We start from the raw sequence: 27,891 nt of genomic DNA, 5'->3' as shown, positions 1-27,891 counted from the left end.
GCAACGACTTTTCTTTTCATGTTGCAGAGAAGCCTCCACCAACTCCCGCCCCTGGCGGTGGTAAATGTCACCTTGGCTGGCACAGTTACGGGCGCTACTGCTATTGGGTCGACAGTCAAGAGAAAGGGCAATCCTGGCCAAACGCCAGACATGTATGCCAACAGATGCATGCAGAGCTGGCCTCTATCCACAGCAGGGCGGAAGTGGAGTTCTTAATGAAGCTGAATTTCACCAAGTATCACAACCTCTGGATCGGACTCACCAAGGACAGCTCATGTATGTGTTCCACCTCCTTTTCTCCGAAAAGACCTCCCACACAAGGTGGGCTGGTGCTTGTGCTTTGCTCCCTCGCTTTCCAAACTTGAGGGGGGCTCCACAGTTGAAAAGCTGTGTCTTTTTTCACTCTATTTACTAGAATTGATTTTTCTTTGTGCTCCTAAATAATGCGTCAGCTCCAGACATCAAACCCTGGGTTATGACTTAAAGCAAGCTCCTGCGTTGTTGACGTGACCAGCAACCAGGTGTAAGGACCATTGGAACTATACCAGAAGGCACATTGTACCACAGCACTGTCGGCAACAGTACACCAGGCTGTTGGCTGAACAGAAGTGTGGTGTGCTGCCAGTGTCTGTGCTTCTCACACCAGTATAGACCTGGAAGGGAGCTGCAGTCTAAGCCAGAGCTGTCCATTCCTGGTCCTGGATGACCCATGTGTCTGCAGATTTTCTAGATCTTTAAAACAGCAGCATCTGAAAGGCAGGGAGAAGCCATTAAAGAGGGAAAAACTAATGTTGCTTCTGGAAGAGGTGTTATTGGGGCCAGTAGGGGGCGCTCATCCCACAGTCTGTGTGAAACCAGCTGCAATGTGCATCAGAATAGCTGTGCTTATGGGAGTACACATTCCAGAAGAATCCTGGGTAATGTCAACTTGTTATCATAGAGCTGGTGCTGAAGACGAGCTCCTCAGAATTGTGCATCCCAGTCCTCACCTTTTTCCTTTTCCTTGCCCCCTGCCAGATGGCTGGGCCTGGACAGACATGTCACCTCTGGGTTTTATTAACTGGGCCCCCGGCGAACCCAACGAGCTGTTCCACCCTGGAGGAGGCGGTGTGGAGCAGTGTGTGGAGATGAACATAGAGGACGGGAGATGGAACGACAACAACTGCCTGCAGGAGAGAGGCTTTGTGTGCCGCAGTCTCCAGAGTAGGTCATCAGGAAGTTTCCCTCCGTCGCTGGACTGACGCACTGTTAAAGTGCAGCGTTCGTGTGCTGCGTCTTCAGTCTTCAGCTGCCTCTTCAGACAGGCTTTCCTGCCCAGCCCGTTCTTCGTTTTTAGCACTATCATTTTTAGATGCTTTGAATTCCTTTGACGTATTTAGGCCTGTGTATGAAGACTGGACTTGAAATTCTAAAGCGCCTGTAGCATCCTTGATCTTTTCCTATTAAGAGCAGTCCCTTCAACAGATTTTGAAGTAGTGTGTGTGTGTGTGTGGGGGGGGAGGTCTATGTTCCTGAGTGGTCTATGCACCTGATGGGTCACTTTGAGGCTTCTGTAGGTAGCAGCCATTTTGGCCCAGTGACTCATGGCTACTTCCCACAATGCCTCCCAGGGACACAGTCTGATTAGGAGTGTAACATTTTATAGGGACCTGCTTCTTAAAGGGGAATTTAATATTAAATATGCCAAGGATGCTATTTATGATTTTCATTGAAAATCATTTCATAGTAAATTGACAGACAATAGGATTGGGGAGTCAGGAGATGCGGTTTCCATTTTCAATTTTATCACTAAATCAAACAGAAAGGTGCCATTTTAATAAAATGTCTATCATGCCAGCTGTTTGTTTGTTTTTCAATAGAAAGGCTTAAATCTAGAAGCTAAGAAACACTACAAAACGTTTAAAAATCTTTTAGCGGTTAGGTCTCTGCTTTGCTCAGACGGTAAAGACCGATGAAAGTGTTCGAACTGTCACTAAGCAACTGTGACAGCTGACTGAGCTCCTACGGCCTCCCGGACACTTGCGGGCTTTTGGGGATATTGTTTAGATAAGTGCCTCTCCTGCATTTGGTACTGAACTGGTATGGGGCTGTGTGGACTGTGACAAAAATACTGCAAAAATTGGCTGTAATATACTGTAGTTCTTGTTATCAAAAGGATGGTCAAGTAGTAACTGTTAACTCAACAAAATAACACTCACCCTGCAGGACCCTGACATATTTGTCAGTTTACAGTAGGATTATGTTTTCTTATGAGGAAGAACGTGTTGCTAACATTTTTTTCAATGTGGCAAAGAATAATGAATTTTAAGAAGGGGGACAAGGTCACGATGCCTTAAATTTCAAACCAAAGAAAGCCAAGAGGTGAAGTGCTTCAAACTGCTGTCTTTATAACTTTTAAAATGGGTATTTGCTCTTCATGTGTAGTCAATATTATACTGTATATCGTATCCAAATACGATATACCCAAAATCCCAAAATGTGGATTTGCTGCTGCGTGATTTCATATTCAGCATTTTAGGAAATGGGTTGCAGAGATCAAATAAGTTCTGTATATCCACAACTGTTTTTGTCTGAAACACGTCTTCTGTGTCGAGCACAAACCTCACCCAGCAAGAATGCACCATTTGGCAAATTGTCCAGGTAATTTTAATCTAGGATCAGATTGCTGAAGCCATTTTTCAATGATGTGAAACAATGAGAGTTCTGAATGTACAATGTTACTAATATTGCATATGCAATAGGTCTTATAGCCCTTAAAAACTACTCTCTTTTCTGCGTCCAGATTTTACTACAGACGGCAATAGACCTACAAATTCACCCAGCAGCAATGGTAAGGACGACTTTCAACATGTGCAGATTCCTGCGCTGTAGGAGAGACATGGCTTCTGTTCTTCATTTTCTTGTATTTCTTCATGTTCACATACAGCTAAATGGCAATAAACATATTTGTATTTTCATAGTTATTTATGGAAAAGTGTTCTATTTGTTGATTTTTTTTTCTCTGAGCATTTACTATATATCGCAGAAATGTTCAGTCGACACCCCAGTTAGGGTTTAGGGTTAGATTTCCCAGACTATTTAGGCAATATTTAAGCTCAGTGCTGGATTTTGGGGCCCAAGTGAAGTTAAGGACGAGTGATTTCTTGCTCCTGTCTGAAATTTCGTTTTACAGAAGCTCTCTGGGGCCTGGATGGCACAGTGCAACGCGCATTAATTGTATGACAAAACTGAGTCTGTCGGATCAAAAGTTGTAACTACTGTAAGCATTACTGAATCTCATTCACTTGCAAGAGCTTTGATCAGTGGTCTTGATTGTTTTCCCCCTCATACTTTTTGGTTTGGGGAACATCAAAATCCGATGCCCAGATAGGTTCAGCTATACAGTATCATGCAGATCACCGTCATTTTGTATAGCTTTATCTATTACAGATCCCCCTGTTCCCGTTCTGTAAAATTCAGCTCTTCAGCCCCCCCTGCTGGATGGATGGTGGTGTTGCCACTGTCACTCGGTTGTATCACTCCCGTTTCTATATCCGGGCAGATTCCTTCTGAATGCATCCATCATATATTGGTGATCATCGTTGTCCTTCACTTTGTATTCCTTAGATTTTGGATTTGTGAAGCTTTCCGTTTCTAAATATTGCCCCTTCATACAATAATTTAAGGTCCAATAATGTAACAACAGGGCAAATAAGGATTAACCAGGTGCTGGTGGCCTGCTCAGTTTAAATTTGCAAAGGCTCGTGGATATGGAACATGGTAACAAGATACATGTTGTGGAAACCGATACACTGGCTCTTTTCAAGAAATGGCTGGATGAGATCTTTGGAATGAGCATCCAAATGGGGGGTGGACAGTCTCCTCTCATTTCTAACCTTTCTTCTGCTCTTTCTGTGCTGTTGTTCTCAGATGCAGGAGTAGTCACAGCTTTGGTCATTGCTGTGATTCTAGGCATTGCTCTGATAGCTGGCATCCTGTTCTACGTCTTCAAAATCAAGGGGGTTCGTCTGTCATTTCCACATGTCAGCGGCGAGGTGAGTCCTGGATGAGTGCATCTGCTTGTGTAGAGGCAGTATCTGTACAAAATATGTTGGATCACTTTCCTAGCGTCTTAATATTTCTTCAAATTCCTGGATGAAATTACATGTGGAGTCCCAGGGCTGTGACAGGCCCATGTCACCTTGCAGTAACTCAGATGCCAGATTTGACCAACTCCGGTAGCATCTGTGTCTTACTGAAATTAGATCAAGCACAGCACCACATATTCCTAGTGGTACTTTAAAGTTGCCCTAACATCAAATGAATGTATTCATTTTTCTCTTTCTTCAGCATTTTTTGTGTAGATTATGTAGAAAAACCTGTGCTTTTACAGTTAAAGTCTAAACAACTAAATGTGCTTGAATGTTTTGACATAGGAAAACATTTCCCAAGAAGCTAATTTTCCCAAAAACCACAAGGACATAAAATCTGTCTGATTTTGTCATGTTTATATTTACAGCCCTCTTTTGGCAATCCTAATTTCGACAGATAGATAACAGGATTGAGGCTTCCTGGCCACCTGCCTGCAGAAACCCACTGTAAATTAACAGCAAGGTTACAGTGTTTTGAAACAAATGACCAATGATCAAGGCATCACAGTAACATCATAGATGCAAGACGCCTTAATGATTTGTTTTACACCGACTGTCACTATATTGCCCCACTTAAAAAGATGATTTAACGGATGTGAATTAAATATTGAATTTTTTTAAGCTTTAAGTGAATATGCAGCTGTAACTGGGATAACTTTTTCTACTGCCTATTGATAGAGTGCCTTAGTCCGGTGTATCTACTGTATTCCTAGTGAATTGTTTCAGATAAAGTATAAACTGTTAAGTATCAAAAAATCTTTTGTTATAATAAATTAATACATATTGGCTTGGTGCTTCTTTGTTTGTGAATACAAACCACTCCACTAATATAATGCCTTGATTATTTTTGCATTCATGAAAATACCAGGTGCTTCAGAACAGTAACAGCAAAGTTACCCATTGGGTTTTAATCTTTTCAAAATTTTCACATAACTGTAATCTTCCGATTTCAAACGTTTAAAAAAACAGAGACCGCTGCACACCCAGCTTTGCTCCTGTAGGTTATGCAAGAGGTCATGGCCTCTCATGAAGGTTTCAAATGAGTTTTTATTTCTCATGAAGAGTCCAAAGTGTATTCTCCTGTGTACAGCCTCAATCGCTCTCGTTTTACCATTAATGTTATCTTTTGGAAAGGCGCGTATACTGTATATTGCAACCCACACAGATTTTCTCCCAGTTGCTCTGGAATGTCACACTCTCCCTGCATACATTCCATACAACAGATGTCCCTCTCTCTTCTCGGCCTGTACAGAGCACACAGAACAAACCCTACACCCTTAAGTGAGTATTTTAATTGGAGACACTATATCTATCTCTTTTTTTGGCAGGCATTTTACAGTATAATGGTATTAACAGTACATCTTAGAAATCCTATCACACACAGCATTTCTCAAACGCCTCATCTCATTCTTTGGCATATCAAAAAAAAACATTTCAGAGGTTAATTTTTGCCTCTTGTTTTTTGCAGCCATTAGCACTGCTCTGCTGAACCTGGCATTCTCAGGCTGCGTAAATATTGTCTGTACAATGGAGGAGGTGGAGGAAACATGAGCTAGCATTTATTGATCATATAGCATTATACGCAGTAAGTTACAAGGTCTGGAAGTCATACTGTGTAAGTATTTAAGGATCTAGAAAAGCGCTTTCTGGCTCTGTTGCCGATGGAAAGTTGTTTGGGCTTACTGCTATTCCTTGAACACTCCCATTAAGTTGCAGGCCTGACAGAACCATGTGCTCAACCAGCATTCTCAAATGAAGCATGAGACATCCAGCGCTATAAAATACAAAAGTGGAAAAAACGTGAGGAGGACTGGATTAGCAGGGCAGGGAACTTTTGGTTTGGGTGGCAAAAATATTGGCCTGCATATGGAGTTCAAACCAGGATCCAACTCTGGCAGCTCTGGAACAAGCAGTTAAGCTGCTAAATGCCAAGAAATATACAAATATCACAGATAACATCTGCTTAACAAGTCTTCGTAAAAAAAAGTGGAAAACCCCACTTCCATGAAAATGACAAGTGCCTAAAAGTGACCAGCAGGGTGAGTTTTGCATCTTCTGAACACTAACCTTTTCTGTTCATGCTTTCTTCCGAAATGGCTCGATATAGAGGTATACTTCTGTAAAATCAAATTCGTCATTCAAATATGTCTTACAATTGCTTGAGCAGACCATCCCCTTTGCTTTCTAATGGGCGTGGAAAATTGGAGGATATGTTAGAAGCAGCACAGAATTCCAGTCAAGTGACGGTAACGATGCAAAACCTTTGGCAAAAGCACTTTTTAGAATGCTGTCTCTACACAGTTTTGATAACCACATTACAGAATGGACAGGGTTGCTCTGGAATCTATTCCAGGAAGGTTCCTTTCTGTCCTTAAAAATATCCAACTCTTTAAGGCTTGAACAGAGAAGATATTGAAACTGAACAGAAGTATTTAAAACCAGAAATGCCAGTCAATCCAGCACACTACTTCATCACCAAGTGCATCAATAATATGAGGATATAAGATCAGATCACTTTATTGGCCATATACAATTTCTCGTATTAGGAATTTGTCTTTTCGCAGACCCCAACTTGCTCTCCATGAGACAAACAGACAGGGAGAGAAGCTTGGGGTCAGAGCGCACGGTCGGCCATTTACAGTATACGGCGCCCCTGGAGCAGTTGGGGTTAAGGGCCTTGATCAGGGGCCCAACAGAGTAGGGTTCCTCCGCCGGCCGCGGGATACGAACCGGCAACCTTCCAGACACAGAGCCACCCACCGCCTCATAAGTGGTGATGAAACAGGAAAGCATCTAGATCTGAAATCTGGAAGCACATGATGACACGAAGGGTTGTGGGAGTCTAGAACAGACTGCTCAGCCATGGGGTTGAGGGTCTCTGGCTGAAATCCTTTAAATCAATGGTCTACCAACAAACCAAATGAGCAAGACAAATGGCCTCCTTTCATTCAGAACGTATGTTCTTAATAGCAAGGAGTTATTAAACCAAAAGATAAAATCCAATGGGCTGAAAAAAAAATCATATACAGTACTCACTAAAGTAACTCGAAAGAATGTTTAATAGGCCTTTTATTACAAAGTGCTCTTAGCGAATTGTCTATGTACTGAAAATAACTTTCCCTGTATAGACACTCCATCACAAACCCTGGTAGTGTAACAGTCCATTTACATCAGTTTAGTTCTGATTAACTCCAAGAGAAAAGCACTTTCAGACTGCTCTACTTTCAGACACTCAGCTCTACTAATGCATGCCAAAACGTGTATGGAACAAACAGTGAATTTCAAATTAATAAAAGAATCAGAAAAAAGCCACAAACAGATTTTTTCCCCAATTTTATTGTCCATTGAAGTATTTCAAAATACATTGAGTCCTGGTTGAAAGAGGGCGGATTTTGACAGTTTACCCATTTACCCCATTTCTTTCACAACCGTTTATCTTCATCAACAACAGCTGCTAAGCAAAACAATCTGCAGAACAGCTTCTTTGGAAAAAAAGAGGCATTTTTCAAAGTAAAAGAAAATGAATCAGCAATAGTAGTGTTTCTACATCTCTGTACAAGATAGCTCAAATTATTTACGTAAGTTCACGAAGGAAAACTGGAAAGAGCTAAACAAAACTTTTTTGCACATTTTCCCAGTATGTTACTGTGTAAATATCTTGACTTCAAAGCCCTTATAGATGTATTTGCGCATGCTCCTACACGAACATAAGCAAATACACAGTATGTATGTAAAGAGAAATACAAACACACGCAGTGTGTACAACAGTATATCCACACAAAAGTGATATGAAGCTAGCACATTCACCGAGACTATCTAATGCTGCATAGCACGTAACCATCAGTTTTGCTGAACCTAAAAATGCAATTTTTCCCTGCGGTAGACTCGGGAGTCTTCATTGATTGAAAATATGAAAGATGATTAGGTTCTTAATCATTACAGTCCCATTCTGAGGGAGAGTTATCAGACAGGGCATCTAGGCAGAATACAGAAAGAGGAGGAGAATGTTATTTTGCAGCTTTGCTGGTACCATAAATACAGAAACATCACACAGTACACATGAGGTACCCTCCTTATATTATGAAGCAGAATTGGCCATTGTTTGTACACTGAAGGAGTACAAACTTAGGAAAAGCAAAGGGTATGTTTAAGCAAAAATGGAAAGAATCCATATTGGGAAAATCCACATTAATAACAAACCTAAAAGCTGTTGTACCTCTATACTCACATCATTTTATACCATCCAATATCGTTCAGTAAAAAATATAGTTCTTACAAAATTAAACTTTGCTTTTGTGCTTCTTCAAAACCCCTGAAGCTTTTTTTATTATTATTAAAAATGTCTCTCCAGTAAACCCACAATAACCAAGAAGTCTAACTTTAAAAACAAGCTTGCAATGTGAATGATCTATTGTTTTGTTCTCTCGCATTGATCACACTATTGGTAAACTGGCTCAATGCAATGTTTGAGTATGACTGTCTGGACTGGCCACTTTATTCAACTTAATTTTTTAGTCTTCATCACAAAACACTTCTTGTTTCTTCCCTTATGATAAAATGAAAACAAATTACTATGTTGAGGAACACATGTAGCTCCTAGCAGAACTGAGTGCTTCCCAGTTAAGATTTCTCAATGATATCTACAAAAACACTGACAGAGACAGTGATCAGACATATCACAGTTTAGTTACAACGTTTCGATACTTGGCTTGATTGTACTGGTTAATTTTAAGACACATTGGAGAAAAGCTGAAAATACTGTTTCATTAACTCATCTAATACAAAAGTCTTAACATACTGGGAATTTTGTATCATGTGGACTGTAAATTGCTCTGAAAGAGGAGAGGAGAAACAGGCAAATAAAGAAAAGCCCTATTTGGTCATAACATTGCCAACAAAAAAAAAAAGAAAATAAATATATCCACAAATAAAATTAAATATCTGTCTATATAATACCTTGCAAATCATACAAAGAAAAAAAAAAACAGCTAACAGGAGCCAGACTGCTCCAGGCTACATTAACCAGGACATCATAGGATTGTCACAGTCTGATCTCTTTTCATGGATGCTAAATCTTTTTGTAATTTCCAAACTGGTGATATAATTTTCATATTTGAACATATTCTGAATTAAAGTACAAAAGGTTTGCAGGACGTTAAGATGGGTGCAGGCACTCTTATTTAGGCAGTCTACCACCATGTTTTGTTCAAATTCTTGATTAGCAGGACTGTTAGAGCTCACAGCTGCACTGCAATCAGGCCCAAAACAAATAATAATGTTCAAAATCTGGCCTACTAAAAATAGTCAATTTAATGATTAAACTCTGTAAAGCCCAACAAATTTAAGAGCAGACCTTGTATCACTCTGCTGTGACCATGCAAGGTCCAAGCATAAAAATCCAGGATCCTGGGAGGTGAAAGTGGAATGGAGGCAGATTTCCCATAATGTTAAAAATACTGCTTTAGTGAAAAGAGTGATATTCTATTCATGGTGACAGACTGTCAGACAGCTTTTCCACAAAATGTTTCCAGTTCTTTGGGAACCTGGCAGAGTTGGACCGAAGAGAAAGTGAACTTTAAAAGCCTTGCCAGCTTTCACCCTGCGTAGCAAATGACCCGTTCTCTCACTATCATGGCTGCACCTCGGCGCTAGCACAAGAGAAATCCTGGCCCACAGGGCCACCACAAGGGGGCGATGATGTGCAGTTACACTGGAAACCACAACCTTACACTGGGGCTCTGACTCACACCCTCCCCCCAAAGCACAAGCCACCCCCCACCCAACCAGTTCCAGCCAGGTGGGGCTGAATCAGCAGTGCAACTGGGGGTCCCATCTGGTGCTGAAACCAGCGATTCCCTGCCTGCGCTCATCCAGCTTCGGGCTTCCTCAAGCCTCCAATTTAGACTGCCCCCCTCCATCGCACGCCTTTCCACACCCAGCCCTGCTTCCAGGAAACTCAAGCTAGCCGCCACGCTCCATTTCTTCTGGCTTAATGAAGGAGCAGCCACTAACCGTGAGGGTAAAAAAAAATAAAAAAATGTGCCGGAGTCAGCGCATTCAATCTCTACTTCTCATCTCTTCCTCATGGCCGTGATGGATAGTGTTGCCGTGCCCCCGTTTTCCTGAACAAAAGGAAAGAGAAACAGGTCCCCACGAAGCAGAGTTGTTTCCTGATAACACAAACGAACTTCAAAGGCAGAAGTTTGAGCAAAACAAAATCGCACATTATGTGGGTCCCGCAACCTTATCTTTTCACATCCCTACGACGACAAAAAAAAAAAAAAAGGTAACCCCTTCGGTTCTTTGAACAGGCGACTCCTGAAATCTCTTCCTGGCAAGTTTTCTCATAAACCAAACCCGACAGCAACCGTGGCAGGGAAGTGGAAACGCAGAAGGATGAATTCCCTTTCTCACAAAGGTATCGGTGTTGGATCAGACTGAGGAAACACCTGCATTCAAACCTTCGACTACCTTTCCTTCCAACAGCTTCCCACGACTTGAATTGCTAACTGTTCCCCTACCGACAAGGCAGCAAACGATATGGAGGAAATAGCTGAGACCCGATAATATTTCTTAAAATAATGCAGTCTTACTGTACCTCCTGGGATAAAAATAAATAAATATCTGAGTCCTACATGAACAGCTTTAAATTATCCAAGGCACCACAGTGTATCAGCCACAAAAAAGTGAGTACCAGCTCAACCTCTGCAAGATGGGAGATACTCAGGAAAGGCTCAATTTTTTCAGTTTCCTACAATCTTTTCTCCTGGCAGCAAGGAAAGAATATGCAACATTCTGACTTTAACAGCAGGCCGCTTCTCTTATATATTGAAGGATACAAGCAACTGAACAGTTGTGTTCACTAAAGGACCGATTCGAAACTGGGTGTTTGGCCTACAGAGTGCAGTGAGGGTGCTGTGGTTCTACGAGAAAGGTATCAGATGGGAGACAAGAACACAGAAGAGGAACAGGTCTCATGTTTGGGGTTTTTACATCTCTGAAATTGAACTGAAAGCAAAAAAAAATAAATGTAATCCTTCTCACAACACTTACAAGAAAAGCACCTTCATTTCTCCAAGCGTGGGAAAAAAAACATCTCCCCTCACAAGCTTTTATTTCTCCAAAGTTACAATGCATCTTCCTCATCGAAATTCCCTGGACTAGAAATCCTAATGTTTTAACTCTCTAATGCAGTGGTTATAGAGAGCTCCATTTGGAACATGCAAAAGGTATTCCTTAAACCCAAAACAAAACTCATCACTTGTCCAATTTCATTTCTGAACTAACAAGCTCTGCTTATGAACTACAAAGGAGAAACAGCAGAGATTTTCAGATTTATGAATGAATGTACATGACTGATGGGTACTGGCAACAACCTTAGAGGATGCATGATCAAGGTCCTATACTGCAAACACATATATTTTCCAAGTTTCTGAGGAAGCCAGCATTGCTCATAAAGTGGCAATTTTAATTTTTTTAAAAAAACTAAAAAAATAAGACTTTGATGTGCAGCATTACTGTGGCGGAAAAAAAAAATGGCACCCAAGAATAAGAATACGATGAAGCAATTAATGTTTTCTAAAGTGCCAGCCCAAGCCTCTGCCTCCAGTAACGAATTTAATTAAAATACACGATGAGCTCTAACAAAGGCACCGTTTAGTGCCACCCAGATTCAGGAGACCTTTCCAGGCTAGTGCAGTAAAAGACAAAATGCAGTGACTGGCACAACCCCAAGCACCACCCCAGTGCCCCAAGTTATGTTAAAACATCTGTGCCCGCCAGTGGAATATTCAATTGCACAACCTGCTGCGAAAGGCAGCAGGAAATCAGCTGTAGTTCTGAGGCATCTTTAGCACGACCGCAACAATCTGCCCGTTTCTCCGATGTTTCAGCCGCTGCATTGCGAGCTGGTGAGAGATGGGCGTGCAGCTTCGACTCTGCACACAGCTGGAGCTTCAGCCAGGGCCCGACTGGCACACGCCTTGGGTGGAGATCGCCGCTGGGATGAAAAGCACAGTTCGAACGTCGCTGCCGTTTGTTCAAGGGAAGCCACAAGGGCAAGGAATTGTACAGATCCCCTCTTCAGCTCCAGAGGAGCCCAAAAAAAAAAAAATACTGTAATGGGAGAAGAGAATGCTTAAAAAGATCGCTTGGTGGATTTTCTGCTTGTCCCAGCTCTATCTGGTGTCTGCTGTGGAGACGCAGGTGAAGACAGGCTTGCTGCTGTGTCTCTCTCTCTCTCTCTCTCGCACTTCAGTCAATAGAGGGAAAAAAGGGGCTCGTTTGTCAACTTGTTTACTTGGCTGCCTAAGTGCAAACTGGTCAGGGCGGTTTTCCAGCAGCGTCCTCGACACACGGACAGAGGGCCTGTCGTCTACGACAGCCTCAGCCACTGCAGGCCCTGTCTCGTGTGACGCACCAGGTCTCTTATGCTGGAGGTGAGGCTCAGTGGGCCCATTGCGGAGTTGAGCTCCTCAAGAAGCCCTGGAGAGAGGAAAAAAAAAAAGTCACCACTATTTACTATCCTGCTCATGGTCCGTCTTATTTTAATGTTTGAATTAAAATCATTTGCAAGGGGGATAAAAAGCTTTAGACAAAAAATGGAGTACTTCAAGGATATCATAAAAAAATAGCACAACCCTAGATGTAGTAGATTATGCACAGAGTATGGGGTGCACCAAATATGGATTAATCTCAATACTGTAATCTCTAGTAACATTAGTTTATGCAAAAGTATGCAACTAAATGTAAAACGATGTTGATGCATAACTGATGGAAAATACAGCATAGCTGTAATTTTTTATAAAAACTGAAAAATCAAGTCATCCTAGCAAATAAGTGGATGCTTATTGTTTTAAAAAAGTCTTGCCATGATGTTTTTCAGATTGAATCTGAAAAGGTTTCAGATTCCCCGATAATGAACTTGTGTTTGGGATCTGCAATACACTACTGTACATGAGAGAGCTGACTAGGGAAAATCTGGCTGCACAAGAAACAAATCACTATAAAATACTTCTCTGTCCTTCTGAACAATGTAAAAAAGAGGAAAACCTTCAGTGAGAAGACTTGTCTTCTGTTTTGTAGGATGTCTTACTGCTCAATCAGTAAACAAAAAGAATGCAGTGTCTAACTACACACTTGGTCTTTGTCATCGTTTAAAACGCTCAGGTGCTGAGCGCATGCTGCCTCATCAGGAATAGGACATTGTTGCCTCCCAGGTACTGGTACACAAAGGCGCAGAAGGATGGAAGGAGACAAGTGTCGAGTTCCTTGTCCAACTAAATATGCCCGTTCTAAACACTGCGACCTCAAGCTCTGACCCAGGCTAAACCACCTCACTGTGCAACACCACCGCGGAGACACCTTTGGAAGTCGCTGCCTCCTCGCCAGCAGCGCTGTCCGGGGGCCTTACCGCGACTCCTGTGCGCCAGAGCTTCCGCCTGTTCCCAGATCTCGTGAGCGCTGAGGAAGAGGGCCGTGATGCTGACGTAGGAGGAGGCCACCTGCTGGATGACCTGAGGGATGGCGACCGTCGTCGCGGCGCCCGTGCCAGTGCTGTGATTGGAGCCGGGCCCCGAGCTGCTGGAGCTGGCTGGAGAGGGCATGGGCGACATTGGAGAGGCTGTGCCGGTAGCCCTGAAGAATGACAAACACGGGCCTTCAGACCCTCAAACGCTACGAAATGAGCGAAATTGGCGTCGCTTCTTTTTCCCCGATAGATAAGGGCCTTCCGAGTCAAGGTTTTTACAGTTCGACCTTCTGGGTTTCTTCAATATGTCTATCAGTCCACCAAGCCACAGTATCTTTATTCCCCCCCCCAATATTTATTCTTTGCCATTTTCTTGTTAATTTTTAGAGGTTACTGTTCTGTTCAAGATTAAAAGATTTTCATCTGACAAAATGGGATTGCTGGTTCACCGTGCACAGAAATGAAGATTTTAGAGCTTTCTAACAATGGCATTTCCAGTTTGGACAGGAAAAGGAGATAAAAAATAATACGTACTTTCCAACACAGGGTGAAGGAGCTTGTGCTGACCTTGACGAACTCTGAAACAAAACAATAGAGAGTCTTTATCCTTCTCCTCAGATTAAACAATCAACTTCTAGTTACAAATATCAGATTTTACTTTTCCTCTTGCACGTTTTACCCTCTTTAGGCGCCTACGAATCTCTGAAGACTACATCTTATTATGCTTTTAACCACACATTGTTGGAATGCAAATGTACCAGCCATGCAAAGTGACCATAACGCCCAAGTTCTCTGCTTGTCTATAGTTCTAGGCAAATTTGCAGCTTACTTAGTTCTGTCGCAGCTCAACCAGTTTCACAGTATTCAGGTGAAATTTGCTTATTTCATACGTACTGTCATGAAATTCCCAAAGGCTCAGCAAAACTCTTGGATTGTTACTTTTTTGCTTGTTTCAACTTAAAAAAACCTAATGCATAAACGATTCCATTAAATAAAGTGAAAGACACAAATTCCTGAATTACATATCAAATACATATCATCTGTTGCGTTTTTAATGGCTCTCAGTATACTGTATATAACTATCGACGTAACATGGGTGATTCTGAATTTATATTACATCTTCCCTTTTAATTCAATACAATTCTTTCTTTTATACCCACCTGATGTGGGTCCCCCCCGTCTTGACTTGCAGTTACAAACCCACCAACCACATAAATATTTAACACTATTAAATTTCAAGTGCAGTGATGCGTTAAGAGACCAACATATCACTTTTTTCCCCGCAAGATGCATAACACTGACCACCCCTAATACATCCCAATGTGGACATACAGTAAAGCAGTGTAAGGGTAAAAGGACAGCTGTCCGTTACATGAGTAACTTTCACTGGTGTTAAAATGGAGATGACCTTTCTTCACCAATAAAAATGCATGCAAATTGACAAACGACAAACTCTGCCACGAGGATTAAAGAAAGTAAAATAAGAATGAATATAGCAATACAGTTTGGTGAATATAAAAGATATGGCTACCTGCCCTGAGTTTTCAGGCATGTCGAGAGGAAATCTAAGCTGTACCTCCCTTTCCTATCTTTTTGCTTCTTTCAACGCAATTCTCATGCTATTTTACTACCTCTCCTTTCGATATGAAATACGTTTCTCAGAGCCGCCAGTCATCTTTGGGAAAATCCAGCCCCATATCGTTGTGGAGCCATCTGCTCTCCATTCAGCCGGGTTACAAACAGCTGAACTTTCCCTTCTATCTAGCAGTTTCAGTCACAAGTGCAGAATGTAGGGTGGCTGACTTTCTTTGTTAAGGAATCACGAATTAATAGAGTCAATTTAACCTCTCGTCCTTGACACACAACAATATTAAATACCATTTCGCACCCCTTCAGGATCACCAGATGACTGAATAAAGTTACACTTCCAACAACTGGCCTTCTGGAGGAAGATGTGCTCTCGCCTTGCTCTACTTGAAATGAAGAAACATGACCTTGTGACCTCTAAAGCAGACACACCAATCTAATCCTACTGCTATTTGGAGAAAATACATTCCCACTTGACAGATTCTGACACAGAACGGTGTTATATTTACAGGTACCGTATACAAGCACCTCTTAGAATTTTCTAGAAAAACATACTGTTACAATGAAGGAATCTCACCACAAATTTATCCATAATAGAGTCCCAGGGGGTTGTTTTTTTTAAAACTTGAGGCTTTCATTCTGTTTTATTAAAAGATAGCCTTAACCGGACCATCTTGGAAAACTCTTATTTGCCCTAAAATGTAAAAAGATCTTCCAGTGTTTACCCTGAAATGCTCGGTAAGTGTCCTTGAATACTTCAGCGCTGCTTCCCTTTTGTATCGAAACATGGCCATCTGCAGAAGGGACTGACAGCGCATGCTGAAAAAAGGAAAAACAAATGGTCAGTCTCTCAGTGTTTAATCCTGAATTAAGTGTTTAATGTTTCAATACATTAATGTTTTAATTAGTTAATTACTAGGAATGGCTAGGAACTAGGAATATGCTGATTATAAAGCCATGATGAAGGAATTTATTAGGCATGTTGAAAAGCACTGGTCACTATAGGCATATTTATCTAAAATTAAAACCCAAAAACCCATCACTATTCTTTTTCTTTTTCGAAAGAAATATTTACCATAAAACCGCAAAGTCTTTCTCACGGGCCAGAGCAGAAGGGTCAACAAAGTTTTTCAGTTTCAGTATGAATCTGAAAAAAGAAAACGCATCACAGTGTTATCGGCGGGTAACGCCATTGCTTTCTGAGTTTAAATATCTTTTGACGTTCAAGCAGGCTGCAAAGAAATGAGTAAAGGTTTATTCCCCGCCGAAATGAGAAAAAACAGGTTTCGGGCTGTGGAGCCTTCTTCAGGTGTGCAATTACTGTGTGTACCCACACCCGAAACCTGTGCTTCTGTTCTTTACTCGTTGTTTTTACATTCGTTGCTGAAATTGCGTGGCATTGTGGTCCATATTCCCCCGAGCCTTGTGTGACCCCCAGCTCAAACTAGGGATGCGTGTGCAGGTCTCACCTGATCAGGTCTAAGGTTTCAGAGAACATGCTATATGGAGACTTTGGGGTCTGGGGATCTGTCTCCATGGCGATTCCACTCTCGATGAAGGACACAGCAGCATCCAGGTAGTTGAAAGCTTTTTCGGTTTTGTCCGCCTTGGAAGAAGATTAATAATCAATTAGCTTCATAAGTATTTCCTATCCTCGTATATAGGGGGACATCTCTGGCCCAGAAAAGCCAGTTAATGTTCCCCCTTAGTCGCACAAATGTTTTTCCCCAGAGTGTGAAACCTGCAAGTACCTAGTCCACATTAAAGTAGACTAAAGTAAATGACCAATGCTACTGACCCTCAGCACTGTCCTGGACTTTTTAGTTTGGTTCTGGAAAACACTCTGAATCTCTGGCTTTCCCTCATGAGCTACTCTCATATTGACAATTTTATACTCAGATGGTGGTCCTATTCTATGCACTGCTGTGCTCACACAAACACATTTTGTAATACGAGAAATATACTATGTACTGTGTCTTAATGCACTGTAGCGGTGTTCTAGCTTATTGTGGCTGCAATAAGTGATGAATACATTTACATTTCTAAGTGCTCACATTTTAGACAGGTCAAAACAAGCATTCAGAACTTTTAAGTGTTGTGAAACATAACATAGGCAGCAAGAATATCAACAGTGAAAAGAAACAAGCCAGTTTTTGCAACTATGGCAGAACTTGAGTTCTTAATGTTACAGGACTCAAATTATTAATTTACTGGCATCTCTTAATATACAGGTTTTGTCAAATAAATTCATGTATATTGTTTAATTTTTATTGTCCATCCTTAATGCTACCACTGAATTTGGGGGAAAAGGGTTGTGCAGTTGAGCGTCATTGCTTTCGGATGACAATTTGGATACAAGCGCTTTGAGAAGCCACCTTTAAAGGCGTTATATAAAATAACGTTTTTTCTTCTTATTATTATTAATTCCGATTTGAAGCTGCTGATCAGGTGCAGCTGCAGTACCTGCAACACAAGAAAGACTTTATTTGTTTGTACCTAAATGGTACATGACATATACAGTACAGGTGACCCACCATGGAATCAGCTTTGTGCTTCAATGTCTTGGCTTCCTTCATGTAATGTTCTACAGGATACTGCCTGTAAAATATATTCATAATGGGCGTTAAACTGCGTTGCCTTACATTTTCATTCTGTGAAAATTGTCGTTCTGGAACATATATGCTAATCCTAAAGAGCACAGCAAGCACCAGGGACTAAGAACGTTCTGATGTCAGAACACAATAAATTCCTCTCATATCGCATCAAAATATCTTCATAAAGACTCCTTAAACTAGTTTGCTTCGTCATTTTACCTCATTCAGAAATAACCTGAGGCAAGCTTACAAATGAACTATCCTGTGAGCTGGCAGTTGCTATAATGCAGTATTTCATTCCCTCCCCCCACTTTTTTAGAAAGGTGAACACTTCGGCCATGGCAATAGATACAGTATGTCGGCATCAAAGAGCGACAATGATGCCGAATTACACAGCAGTAATTCTTCAGAGGTGCTCTTAAGACAAGCACACCAGTTAGTTGTTCTTACTTGTCATCAAACTTCAGCAATGGTCTGGATGGCTTTGAGGTTCCTGTTGGCAACGAAGGCACTGGGAAGGGTGGGCAGCTGCTCTGTGTGGCTTTCTGGGAGAAGAGAAACAAACAAACAAAAAATTCATCGGTGCTGCCATTCAGCTCAGGTCGGTAAAGATGCTCGCACCTAGCACAGCCTGAACTCTGAGTCAGATAGCCCCAGTGAGGGCCAGGACACTAACTGCCATCAGGGTTCCCCAGGTAGCAGCTCATAATTGGCTCCGTGCCGCCAGGGCTGAGGTTGCGATTAGTCAGCTGGCTCTCAGTGAAACGGCGCCCCCCTGCGGGCCAGCCGCGGTGACAGCGAGGGCTGCACATTTGCTCCCATCAGCGTCACACCTCCTGTACATCGCTGAGGAGCCTCCGACGCGCCAAAAATGGCTGGAGAGCTCAGGGGAAATCCGTTCGCTCTTTCTCATCCCCTCCACGTGGGTACAGAGACAGTCCGTGCTGTGGACCGAGACAAAGCGGGCCACTGGAGAGACCAGCTTGAGGGGGGGCTTAAGAAAATAACTGGCAAAAAGGGAAAAAAAAAAGAAAAAATATTTGGACTGGCGTTCTCCGAAAGCTCTATAAAATGTATTTTTTGAAGTATACGAAAGCGGGTGCGATTTCCAAAAGTTTTTAAATATGCGTCACCAAGTTTCTTTGTAACTACAAAAGGAAAAAAAAAAAGATGCCAGTCTTTTAATTCATTTTAATTGCACATTATTTTACATAGTTTCAATACACAGGCCTTAGGCTTATATCAATTTTTTTTTAAATCGAATACGGTTTAAAGTTGCATTTCATGCCACAATCCAGACAGCCTTCTTTTATGCCATTTTAATATTAAACCTTCCTCAATTGCTTATTTTCACACCATCAAAACAACCTATGCTATGTCATATAATGTTTTATAAGACAAAGACTTTCTGGAGGCATCAAGGAGGTACACAGTTCACCTCCCAGTCCTGATGAGTTTACTGCAATTATTTCATGACATTTTTCTTCACTTTTTGCCTTTCCGACAGCTGTTTTTTTTTCAGATTTATCATCACTTTTTATTATTGGCATTCCTGGACCTGTCATAGGGAACATCACAACATAAGCACCTTCTTTACTGGACTCCCTTCCTAGTTGTGATAAAATTGTAAGACAAATAATCTGAATCTATATACTGTGCGTTTACACAGCTGGGAACTGTACTGAAGGAACCCGAGTGAGGTACTTGGCTCAAAGTCTCAACAGCAGTGCCCCAACTGCGATTCGAACCCTCAAACCTTCCAGCGACGAGTTCAGAGCCCCAACCACTGCTCCACACTGAAGTCCCTGCTTACCGCTCTGGCTCCGGATCACAGATCTGCTCGTCATTCCAAACCAAGGCTTATCCCAGGAGAAAAGCCCGAACTGACAGGTCAAATCGCTCCCAGAAATCACGTTACCCGCGAGTAAGGAGCGATTTCCTACAAGGGAAAGGGCTCCCGTTTCAGCACTCCGGAGTCGGTGTCGTTCTGCCACTGCAGCCTGGGCGACCGGCGAGAGAGAAGTCGGGGCTCACCTTGCCGCTCTTTGGGTGCTCTGCTCGCTCCCCCTTGGTCTTCTTGTGCTTGGTGGAGGCAGGGCCGGTGTCTTTGGCGTTGCTAGCGGTGCCGCTCTCGCTGTTCTGCCTCTTGCGGCCTGCCCCTCTCGATGGCTCCTGAGCCAGGGACACGGGAGCCTTCGCCTTCCGCTTCTCCTTCCCCGCGCCGCACTTCGGCAGCCTACCGACGGCACCGGGAGAAGACATGTTCGACTGAGACATCGGCCACCTCCAGCACGATGGATTACAAGTCTGTAACGCGAGACGGCAGTACGCCTCGACTTCCAAGGTACTTTCCACGGGGTGGGGGGTTTCCTATCCCACAAATACACAGGCTAACTGGCCGTAACACTTCAAAAAAGGTTTTATTTTACACATTAAAAGCACAATAGGGCGCATTTACTCGGGGGGAGGGGGGGGTGGGGGGGTGGTGTTGCAGATGGCTGGTCCAAATCAAAATAAAACCTTCAAACCTCATCTAATGTACACAGCACCTCCTACAGGACATTATCATACGGTGTTCCGATTTGGAAATTGTCAGGTCCAGAAGGAACAGCACCACCTACTGGTCAGGCCACCATGCTTACAGCCACATCCTGGTTTTCCCTGGAAGCCTCCCAACCAGCACTGATCTGGCTTTGCCCGATCTGCTGAGACCACCTTACAGGGTCACAACACTGCTATCCAATTCACAATTCTATATAATAGTGCTAAAGCTCCAAGTTCAATTTATCCTGTGTGTTTCATGTGCTCTTCTGTTATGGATTACGTGTTCAGGGCCGTCTAATTCAGCAGCTCTGCGTTCACCACCCATGAGGGGTAGCAGTAGCCCCTGTTTTAGTGTTATGGAGAATAGCGGTATTTTACATGAGGGATCAATCCACTCCTTGATGTGAGCCACAGCACGCAAATGGCAAGCAAGGGGAGGTGTGTTTTAAGGAGACCAGCTCTCATCTTAGTAATGTGTTCCAGACATGCTGCCCAGTGCAACATGCTGGGGAAGTGCAAATCCTTTTTTTTGTGTGTGCTTTTTCTGTTTTTTTTTGTTAATTCTTTATTCCATTTAAAAAAAAAAAAATTATTGTATTACTATATTTGTACTGTACGGTGTTGATTGTGCCTGGCTGCTGTAGCACCTGAATTTCCCGCATGGGATTAATAAAGTACAGTACCTACTGTACCTCCATAATTAACTGAGGGACAGGATTTGGATGGGCCGAAACAGCCACAAACGAAAGTCGCTTTCGTTTTCCTTAGGCTCATTTGTGTCTTTAGGCCACAGGGAAAAAATAGGAGGCTTGGAAGAATGAGGAAAACATCAGATAATGCAAAACATAATTGTAAGGTGGTAGCTTGCAAGTAAGGAGAAACTGTTCTTCTGCGGTTGCTGACTTTATTACACCTTACAACTGAGTCACCGGCTGCTCTGCAGGTCCGGGCAGAACACTGCTCCGAGTTTTCATGAAGCACGGCAAACACCAGCTGGAGAGGAAAGTTTCAAGAGGCTGCCAGCCTCCTTTAAGGCACCAAATTATCTGCCTGGACAGTGACAGTAATGTCCTGGCAAAATGTATAAGGATACTATTGATACATTCTACATTTTGAGAGAGACCCGCATAAGTCTAATTAAAATGAGAATTTTATTTTTTGTTTGGAGGAATATAAACAGGAATATTAAGAGGAATGCAGTGAATCCCTGGGACTAAGAGAAGGAAAACATGATGTGGTTTCTGGTTACTAACTTGGCTGTATGTGAGCTACGATGTGAAGATGATGGCTTGAGTTCTTTATCCAGCTTCGGTTTTTTTCTTTCCAGTGATTTTCCATCTGGCTCGGCCTACAAAAAAAAAAGCTATTTTCAACTCTGTGTTTTGCACATTTTCTTTTTCACAGAAAAAAGGATGATGATAATAAAAGCAAGCAAATACTAACAGCCTTAATGCATTACACATAAAATATGAGAACAGAGACAGATAAAGCAAACTGCTACAGGTTTAAACTCATTGGGGGGAAAAAAAAGGCTTTTAAGCAAATTAATTGGGTTGTTTTCCATTTGTATCCAAAGCTTCAGAAATACCCACTTATAAAAAGAAGCCTTTATTTATATAAGTCAGTATGTACATTAGAGCAAACCTATTATTACATTCAAAAGGAAATGTATATTATAAAGAATAAGAATCTTGAAGCTCATAACCTGAGAATGCCTCCAGTGTATCTAAGATATGTAATGTAATACTCAGGTATAAAATAAATGCAGAGTCTACACTGCTTCAGACACATGTGCATTCTGCTCACAATGTTTTTATGCAGCTAGTGATCTAAGAGTGTTTCACCACCTCAGAAACAAGAGCTCCTCAAACTCTTTACCATTTCTTCTGACACGACAGCATTGACACTGATGAAATGGCATAACCAAACTCTTTTAAGAACGATACTATATTTCCGAAATGATGCTTTGATTCCATTATATAACATTGTCTCATAGTTGGTTACAGGGGAACTGCAGTCCCAATTTCTCAAACTGGTTATTAAATCTTGGTAACAAAATAAATTCACTGAGGTTATAGAAAAAACCCCACAAATTTCAAATTAAGTACAACATTTTGTAAAAGTCTCGCATTTGAGTTCCAACAAACTGCAACGTAAAGCAGCCATTCCTGCTCACTAGTCACTGTAATGCTCACAACCTGTACTTATTCACTTGTACATCACATTAGTCATTACAGTGACTAGTGAGCAGGAAGGGCGACTTACTTACTCTTGCAAATCTCAATTAATTTAGTTACTGAGATTTAATAACCGGTCTGAGAAATCGGGACAGCAATTTCCCTTAAATGGACAGACAGCAAATATTCTAAAATCATAAAATGCATATCTTTTTTACTATGAGGCTGCACTGGTTGAAACTCCTTTCTTTTTCAGCCTCTGAGGAAAAAAGGCTACGAAAAATGTATTTAACAGGGCATGTACTGTACAGGGTTTTTTGTTTTTGTCACAATCTTTTAGACTTGCCTTTCGTTGACTGTTTCCCTAAAAATCTGTTCATTGAGAAATACGAGGGGTTGCTTTTCACTACTCATCACAAGTGTTTTGAGCTTTGGTGTACAGGCCACACTGGTCTCCAATTCTCCCAGCACCAGTTTATTGTGTACTGCAGTCCTGCAACAACTATAATCTGACTTTTTCATGGCTGCATACGTATTTTCTCCAGTAGCGAATGAGACGTCCTTATAAATAGGCCTATTTTTTTCAGCAGAATGGACATTTATTCAAAACATATAAGAATATGTTTCACTGAAACAGGACCAAAACCTAGTACCTGTTAAATGGGAGGGATGCCTCTGGAGAACAAACACCAACAATGAAGCCTGGGCACGCAGTGATGTCCCACTTTACCTTAGAATATATCGCAATGCAACTAAATATATAATACATATAAATATCCAATGTGAAAACTGAGTTCCCTTGATTAATTCAGTGTGAACACAAGTGAACCGAGTTACCTAAAAACATGAAAGGGAACAGAAAAAATAACTCCAGTTAATTACCAAATACACCCATTACAGCAGAGCTGCAGTGAGGGTGAACAAGTAGTATATACTGCAGTTTGCCACCTCAGTACCTATCTGACTTATTACCCGTCTACTCCCTACCTCGAAACCTTTTTTGCCTCCAACTCTGGCCTCCTGTCTCCCAAGCTCGCTTACATTCTATAGGAGACCAGGGCTTTTTCTTGCTACGTCCCAAAGCTTTGGAATTCTATCCCTAAGGATATCGGGGATATCCGCTTTCTCTGAGGTCTTTTAAATCCAGACTCAAAACCTCCTTCTCTTCTTAAAAGCTTTCATTAAACTGATGTGTGGTTCTGCTCCATCTTCTAACTTCTGCTGCACTTCTAACTGATTGTGTTGTATTAACAATCAATTTTCTTGTAATTGTAATTTACAATTTTTATTAAATAAAGCTTATTATTTATTATTCACATTGTTTCCAAGACCAAGGAAACAGGAACGGGTTTGAAATGAAACCAGCATGAATAAATCTGGTTCAGACAATGTACACAATATTTTTCCTGTGGTTCAAAACCCCAGACATACAACATTCAACAAGCTAAGAACAGTAGACCTTGTCCTAACCAAGAAGAAGTCTGGACAAGAAATTTGTAAGAGGACAAAAAAAAAAAACTTCAAGGTTAAAAAAAGATAAAGGTAGGTGACCAGGTGACTAATGACCAAGCTTGAAAGCAAACTAAGGCTGAGAGTACTGGAGGCCTATAACAACAAAGAAGCTGACATCCAGCTAACAAGACAAAGGCAAAATTGACCAACCGGTCTCTTTTTGGGGACTTTGGGAGTGGCGACCATTTCCTCCTTCCCAGGCTCCTGCCTCTTCCTGTCCACGCCGCGATTCTTCCGGGCCGCTTTGCCCGGCTGGCCTGCCGGCTGTGGGATCCTGGACAGCAGCCGGAGCTCAATCTTGACCACAAGGGTACGGGGAGGCTCCGCGATGGCGCGGGGAGCCGCCTCCTTACCGCCAGCCTCAGCAGGCGGCGGCGGCGGTGGCGGCGGCGGCGCCTTGCCTCTCTTGGCACCGCCCTTGGGCTCCGGCGCCGCCAGGCAGGCGCTAGTCCTTACCGACAGGGAGGGGTGGCGGCTCTCGCACTTCGGGCTGGGGGCCCGGGCGGCGCCCTCCCCCTCCCCCACCCCCTCGCAGTGCGTCCGCTTCGAGGCCGGCTCTCGGCAGTTCTTGCCGCCGGAAGCCGCGCGTCTCGCGGACTTGTGGGTCTCCTCCGGTTGGGCGCCGCTCCCGTCGCGGCGGTTTTTCGTCTTGACCTTCGGTTTCTCGGTGAAGGGCGGGTCCTTGCGCCGGGGCGACAGCCGGCCGCTCTCCTCCTTCTGGCTGCCCTCGGGCAGCAGGACCTTTGCCGGCTTGCGAGGCTGCTTCCCGCCGGCAGGCTGCTTCTGGCTCGCTGCCCCAGTGCATGCTGGGGACTTCCGGCTGGGAGGGGGATGGTCAGAACCCTCCTGGGCGCCCTTGGCCTCACCGTCGCTGAGCTCAGACGGGGGGCAGGAGTCTTTGGGCTTGAACCCCTCCGCGGGGCTACCTTCCTCCCCTCCGTGCTGCTTGGTCTCCGGGCTGGTGCTCGGGACGAGGTCGCCCTGGCTGTCGGCGTGCGAGTTCTGCTGGTTGACTTTGACCAACCAGTAGTCCAGCTGCCATTTGTTGACACTTGACTTCTCATTCTAAAGAAAAAAATAAATAAACCGAGGGGGTTATGAATGGGAAAAGAGTATTTGATTCCAAACATGTTACTATACGCGCTAAAGCCTTATCTGACTGAAAATACAAATTTGTTTAAGAATTCTCTTTAGATTTAGAAGACAAGAAGGCATTTATATGTAATTTTTTTTAATTAGGGGTAAAGCTTTTGGTAAGGAACAAAGTGATGGTATTCAATTTGTTTTTTGAGCATGAATCTTATTCCTTTAGGCCAGCTTTAAGGTCAGAACTTACCTGAAATTCCGGGCCTAAATTTCCCGTCACAGGTGTCCAAGAAATGTCTGAAGGCTTTTACTTTAGCCTTTAAGGAGAGGGAGTGCTGAATGCGCACCCTTTATTTTTTAAATCTCATATTTAAGACCTGACAATGAAAAAAGGCTAGCATGACAATTTTGCACGCGAAGTTAATCCTGAAAGAATAAATGACAACATTTATTCAACAGAGGCCCCTGGAACAGTTTAAAAGAAAAAACACAATCTGAGCCAAAACAATCGCTAGCGCACTGTGAAGCGGACTTCTAGCCAGTCAGCTGGACTAACCACATGCAACGGGAATCTTGCCCTCTCTCGGTTCCGTGTTACCATGAGAACGTGCAATTGTTTCCAAATGACAGCTGTGTCATTTCTTTGTTCTCCGACAGGCGAGCTGACCTAGTTCTCTCTGTACCTTCAACCTAGCGCTGGAAGAGGCTGCAGGGACTGCCCGGCTGCCTTCTCAAGCAGGCACGCTTTAACATCCCCGTTTTTAGAAATTAGAAAAAGACTGTGCTTCGAAATGAAATCACGGCTCACAATCAGGAAATGCCATTTCTTCATTCTCAATTTCCCCCCCCGCCCCAATTTTCAATAGGATCCCACCAACCGGGATTCCTCTGGAATCATCCAGCCACATTCCTTGCGCCGTGCCAAGAGGCAACATTTTACCCCCACGTACTGTGTTTAAATCCAGTTCCGGCAGATTTTGTAGCGATGTGCAAGGCTGGGCAAGAGGGTTTAACGACGGCCTGTGAGGCGAGGTCATTCAGAAGTTAAAATCCTGTCTAACCACAACAATCAATTCTAGGTTTGAAAAAAATAACGACTGCCAAGCTCGGGGATTGACCTCCCACCGGATCAAGCGACGACTTCTTTTGAGGACTGAACCCTAACCCTGGCGACCGAGTCGCAGAACCGGATTTCTCCTCAGCCGGCCACCCTGGACCAGCACAGCCGGGTGGCCTGGGGATGTCCACTTGGCCGTCTGCCGCATCTGACCGCCTACTGTGGAGAATGCCGCCGCCGCCACGGCGCTGAACCAGACACGGCAGCCGAGGCCAGCGAGTTACCTCGGGCGCCGGCGGGCTGCTCCTGGGGGGCTGGGGAGCCTCCTCGCCGTCGCTGGAGCTACTCTCGCTCTCCGACTCCGAGCCCGAGGTGCTCTCCGACTCGCTGGAGCTGGCCGACTCCCCCCCGCTGGAATGCGTCAGCACCACGCCGCTGGTCTCTGGAGCCCTACAGGGAGGGGAGGGGGACAAGTGAGCAGACCGAGAGACTTGTCAAGGAAGGTGCATGGGCTGGGCCCGACGGCATGACCTCTGACCTCGCAGTTTCATCCCGTCTCCAGCCAATGGAAGACGGTCAAAATGAAACCGTTACAACCAGAGGAATACAGATTCTTCTCCAGTGACGACACACCTGGACATGTAATATCGTGGGAATTCAGCGATAAAGGGACAATGCAAAAAAGCATCGCTAAGTGTTGGAGGCTAACTCTGCCAAACGGCTTAAACTGCTTGATGGCATTTCTAATGCGTCGGCACCAAAAAAAACCTGTCCATTCGCAAATCATCATTCAACTGCCTTGAACGGTATTGAAGACAATCAAAACGTGCTTGCGATTTCAAGACAATTGTTTGAAATTAGAATTCCCGTCTGTAAGATTGCTGTATTCTATCACATTGGATGATTGTTTTGAATGAAATGGTAGTAATACTGCACAAGGACGTAAGTGGCTCATGGCAGCCGTATCAACATCTTACAATATCATGCTGCTCCCATCATTGTGAAGCAGCGTTCACAGTGTTCACCAAGTGTTGTTCACCCACTAAGAGCAATTGTGAGCTGGGCCACTGTCATGAGGCAGGTTAGCTTTGCTCTACTGTTACTCAGTATGAAAGGAACAGCAGGTTCAGACAGCTGGCATCTTGGACCACAGCTACTCCCTGTAAGGTCAAGTCATCCCCCCCTGAAAGGCGTAACTATAGAAAGACTATAACTTCAGACTTAAATAGAAACTGCTCTAATTCACGGGCTCAGTGCTGAAAGAATTTATCTGTGCATTGACAAGTGTATGCGACGTAGGATTACGTCTTGAGACTATCCAAGCTGAATGCTTTCCTCACTTTTACAAATATTTAGTAGTGAAACATCAGAGTGTCTGGAAGTAACCACAACACATTATTTAAAAAAAAAAACAGTGAAACAATTGGACAAACTCTTCAGAGTCTTTTTGTGCTCACATCTGGCAATTTTAATCTTGTGAAGGGTTATTCAAAATTGCCATTTTCTGTTACTTACTAGACTAAAGAGGTTACATCTCTTTCTTGGAAAGGTCATCTTCTAAACCAAACAAAGAGAACCATCGTAACTAAGGCTTTATTTTTCCTAAGTATTTTGTTTGGTGTGAAGGAAACAGAATGTTTATTTCTCACCTGCGACACCCTGCCAATCCCTTAAGGAGTCTGTGCTAACAGCCAAGCACATGACTAAAACACTCAACAGCAGAACACGACAAAAC

The 27,891-nt window shown here is 43.1% G+C and overlaps 2 protein-coding genes across 2 annotated transcripts in view; one reads left to right on the top strand and one right to left on the bottom strand.

Annotated features, from left to right (window-relative positions):
* Nucleotides 1–4,918, top strand: part of LOC148673678 (secretory phospholipase A2 receptor) — a 53,158-nt gene extending 48,240 nt beyond the window's left edge. The window contains exons 45-49 of the mRNA XM_088630429.1: nt 28–276; nt 1,018–1,203; nt 2,783–2,830; nt 3,910–4,034; nt 4,499–4,918. Coding sequence (XP_088486555.1) covers nt 28–276; nt 1,018–1,203; nt 2,783–2,830; nt 3,910–4,034; nt 4,499–4,531 — 641 coding nt within the window. The 3' untranslated portion in view covers nt 4,532–4,918. The remainder of the gene's footprint in view (nt 1–27; nt 277–1,017; nt 1,204–2,782; nt 2,831–3,909; nt 4,035–4,498) is intronic.
* A 2,528-nt stretch (nt 4,919–7,446) lies between these two features.
* aff1 (ALF transcription elongation factor 1) overlaps nt 7,447–27,891 on the bottom strand; it is a 68,195-nt gene continuing 47,750 nt past the window's right edge. Inside the window, exons 8-19 of the mRNA XM_088630428.1 lie at nt 26,441–26,606; nt 24,164–25,078; nt 21,578–21,672; nt 19,815–20,016; nt 18,231–18,325; nt 17,721–17,784; nt 16,656–16,792; nt 16,262–16,333; nt 15,912–16,005; nt 14,134–14,177; nt 13,543–13,766; nt 7,447–12,614 (exon numbers count right to left, since the gene is read on the bottom strand). Of these exons, the coding sequence (XP_088486554.1) occupies nt 12,505–12,614; nt 13,543–13,766; nt 14,134–14,177; nt 15,912–16,005; nt 16,262–16,333; nt 16,656–16,792; nt 17,721–17,784; nt 18,231–18,325; nt 19,815–20,016; nt 21,578–21,672; nt 24,164–25,078; nt 26,441–26,606 (2,218 nt within the window). The 3' untranslated portion in view covers nt 7,447–12,504. The remainder of the gene's footprint in view (nt 12,615–13,542; nt 13,767–14,133; nt 14,178–15,911; nt 16,006–16,261; nt 16,334–16,655; nt 16,793–17,720; nt 17,785–18,230; nt 18,326–19,814; nt 20,017–21,577; nt 21,673–24,163; nt 25,079–26,440; nt 26,607–27,891) is intronic.

The sequence above is a fragment of the Lepisosteus platostomus genome, chromosome 4 (genome assembly GCF_059453375.1).
Source record: "Lepisosteus platostomus isolate fLepPlt1 chromosome 4, fLepPlt1.hap1, whole genome shotgun sequence".
NCBI lineage: Eukaryota > Metazoa > Chordata > Actinopteri > Semionotiformes > Lepisosteidae > Lepisosteus > Lepisosteus platostomus.
The sequence above is the reverse complement of the archived record's forward strand: the minus strand, read 5'-3'. Positions and strand labels throughout refer to the sequence as shown.